The sequence below is a fragment of the Mizuhopecten yessoensis genome, unplaced genomic scaffold (genome assembly GCF_002113885.1).
Source record: "Mizuhopecten yessoensis strain PY_sf001 unplaced genomic scaffold, ASM211388v2 hete_36136402, whole genome shotgun sequence".
Lineage (NCBI taxonomy): Eukaryota > Metazoa > Mollusca > Bivalvia > Pectinida > Pectinidae > Mizuhopecten > Mizuhopecten yessoensis.
The window spans coordinates 1-3,392 of NW_018484579.1; the positions used below are offsets into that span (position 1 = coordinate 1).

General features: G+C 37.2%; 1 protein-coding gene across 1 annotated transcript; it reads left to right on the plus strand.

Moving 5' to 3' along the window:
* Window positions 1-375: 375 nt before the first annotated feature.
* Window positions 376-2,354, plus strand: LOC110444519 (CMT1A duplicated region transcript 1 protein-like; the record flags this gene model as incomplete). The annotated part of the gene is made up of 4 exons (XM_021488890.1): window positions 376-827; window positions 1,394-1,629; window positions 1,786-1,989; window positions 2,233-2,354. Coding segments are annotated over 4 exons (1,014 nt in total), but the record flags the coding sequence as incomplete, so codon positions are not given.
* Window positions 2,355-3,392: the final 1,038 nt, after the last annotated feature.

A 3,392-nucleotide genomic window follows, 5' to 3' on the forward strand; every position in this document is an offset into this window, starting at 1 on the left:
TTCTGTCAGCAGGGTGGCATCACTATGTCAAAGGTTCTGTCAGCACGGTGGCATCACTATGTCAAAGTTTCTGTCAGCACGGTGGCATCACTATGTCAAAGATTTTGGGTTTGACCTATATTTCATGGTCAGTTGGCTTTGCTGACGTTGAGTTTTTGCATTTAGCTCCAACATTTAGTTACATTATGGTGGAAATTATTGATAAATCGGGATTTAAAAAAATCAATTAACTCAGGCCGTTATATTTACGTCCATAAAACATGCACATAGCCATAGGTTGATTATTAAATAAAAAGAAAGCGGTAAACTTGTGTTTGTTGAACTAAATCTGATTTAAAAAGGGCAATTCTCAAAAACATATCATACTTTTTACAGAGGACGATATCTTAGAGGCAGCGTCTATAGCAAGTACTAATTACACATACCAGTCTGACGAGCGACCTGACCTTGACCTACTTATCCGAGCTACACCTGAGTATGGTATTCCAAGACATAACCCACTCACTGGTGAAGAACTCTTCCTGGAAGACGAAATTGAAAATGACGACAGCGACGACGAGAGTTTTACCTCCATGGATATTCTGTCGGTTGATCCAGCATGCATGGTGGTTCCGACATCCGCGAAGGCATCCTCCGGGGTAGCTAAGCATAAAGACTTTATCCGGGGTCTGCCTGTCCATATTGCTAAATATGTGCTGGGATTTTTGGACATTGCTTCGTTACACAATGCACTGTGTGTAAGTAGCATTTGGTGCTCTCTAGTGGAGGAGGTTCATAAGGAGTTCCGAATCAACCAGGATCTATCCGAAGAAGTCATGCTCATGCAGGTTGGTGGAAAAACTTACTTACAAGCCTGTCACCTCATAAAGTGTCTAAAACAATTCTTTGTCACCCTAAAGAAATATATATTTCAATTTAAGTTATAATTTACTGCAGAAAGAAATTAGAAAAAACTTAATCTCAAGTTTGAAATGTTACTTAGAACAAAAGCAACAAAAAGACAAACTTGGATAACAATGGAACAAGCATATACAGGATTTGTTTCTATTTAAATATGTTTAAATGTGTATTAATTGTTTCCAACCTCCCATTTTCAGTAAGATTTATTTTATTATAAGAAGACTTACTGTACCCATGGCTTTGGTCATTAGACAAACAGTACTGTACTTATAATTACCATATAGTGGTGTTACCACATACATATAACCCACTTTTGTTTTATCAATCCGAAAATTACAACCAAATTTCAAGACTCGTAATTTTGTTTGTCAACAGTGAAAACGTATAGACCATCTGGGAATCAAGTGAAGTGTGTATGGTATCAAATTTAAAATACAAAGCTGCAGGAGTTGAATGTAGAGGTAAAATAATCGTAATTTGTTTGTTGTCGTAGGGTGCTGCAGCACAAGGTGCCAACCCAGTGTACGCCAAAGATGTAGACGTGATCGTGCCAAACCTTCACCCGGGGACACGGGAGATGATTACCACTCAAGATCAAGTCGTCAAAGCCAAGTACAAGAATGAGGTCAACTTTGAAACGGCTTTGACAGGAATATCATGTCGTAAGGTTATCATGGAGGAACGCAACGTCTATTGTGGGTCATATAACGTCATGGTGCTCAAAGATGTGTAAGTTTCTACGGTTTAATTTCTACGACCTTGCGTAAATCAAATCTATCTAATAACTGTTCAAACTAATATTATGTGCAATTAAAAATATAATAGAACTTTTTTATTAAGAATATTTTGTATGATTTGTATATATTTGTTTTTATATATCTACAGAGAGGACTCGCATCGTGTTGTACACACCTGTGGGGGCAAACTGATTGCCATCGGGTCAAAGGACCGCAAGGTGCGGTTTATAGAGCGTGAGTCGGGGAAGGACCAGGGACCAGTCATTACTGGACACGCTGGTAGTGTCCGCTGTGTTTATCTGTGTGAGGAGGATGGCTATGTCCTCAGTGGGAGTTACGACACTAGTATCAGGTAAGTCATAGCTATGTCCTTGTTGTTATGGGATGTAACGAGGAATTTCATTGATTCATTGAAAAAAAATTGCAGGCATTTAACACTTCGGAACATACCAGATGGTATGAGGTCACAATATGGGATAGTAAAAATCTGTTACCAGTGCATGTGTCTTTGAAAAATTAAATAAAATTACAACTTGATGCTGTTGATAGATGCATTAGATGATTTACAATCGATCATTTTTTCTTTGCGATACAGAATGTGGAACATGGAGACTGGGAAGTGTATGCGAATATTCCGAGGCCATCGTGACACGATTCTTACGATCCTGGTGTACCGCGATTACCTGGTCTCTGGGGCCAAAGACAACTGTTGTAAAGGTAAATATCTCGTCTTTGTTATAAGTAAGTTAACTGACGGTGAAGAGCAAAACTTTTCTTCAGTACAATCCAGCCTTCAATAGTCTAGAAAAGTAGCTTTTCAGGGCCTAATATTGACTTTTTAAATTATCCTGAACCCATGCAGTTTTGGGAAATAGGCATCATGCTGTATCCACTGCATGTGAGTAATGTGGGACCTCCTGCAGAGTTGGGGGTTTTCTACAGACTATTTCCTGTTTCAATATTAATAAAAGTTTAATAAAATTTTAATAATTCCATTAGATTCAAATTAAAGATTTCACTTCATTCCTAGACTATAACATAATATGGTGTTGGGTCTGATAACAATGCATCAGGCGTCATATGTTCAAATGACCTTTTCTTCAATATACCCAGATGTTTATATGTTTGTACTCACTTTCCAATAAACAGAATTATGAGGGCACCATACTGATTGGCAGTGGAGTAGCAAACTGACCACTGATAAGGTTGTGTCAGACCATACACTGTATGGTGTATTATACCTATAGAGTTAACAGGGTAAAGGTTTGGGTTTGAAGTAGTTTACTTTATTCTTGACCATTGTAAATGTTTCACAGGTTTTCTATGAATTATACCAAGTCAATTATTGTACATTTAATTGTGTATTGTGATAGTGGAAATGCTTGCATTTTTTCACATCGAGCAATAAAGCGCGGAAATATCCACATGCAAATACAAATGTATTTATTTACACATTATATAGTTTATAGATGATAGAATGTATAGATTTCAAAATTATTGCCCAGTTGTAAATCTCCACTCCGCCCTCTGAGTTTAAAAACTTCGGCTTTTACAATATTACACATGTACATGAGTTCAGGATCTGGTGACAAATTAAATATTTACATTATCAAAATAGTTCTCTTATCAGGAGATCATATCTCAACTACATCATAATTTTGGTAAACTATTGTAAGGTTGTAGATGTGTCATGTCAAGTGGTGTAGATAAATAGCACTAGATGTAAGATGACTTAAAGTCGAGGTCATTGACCTG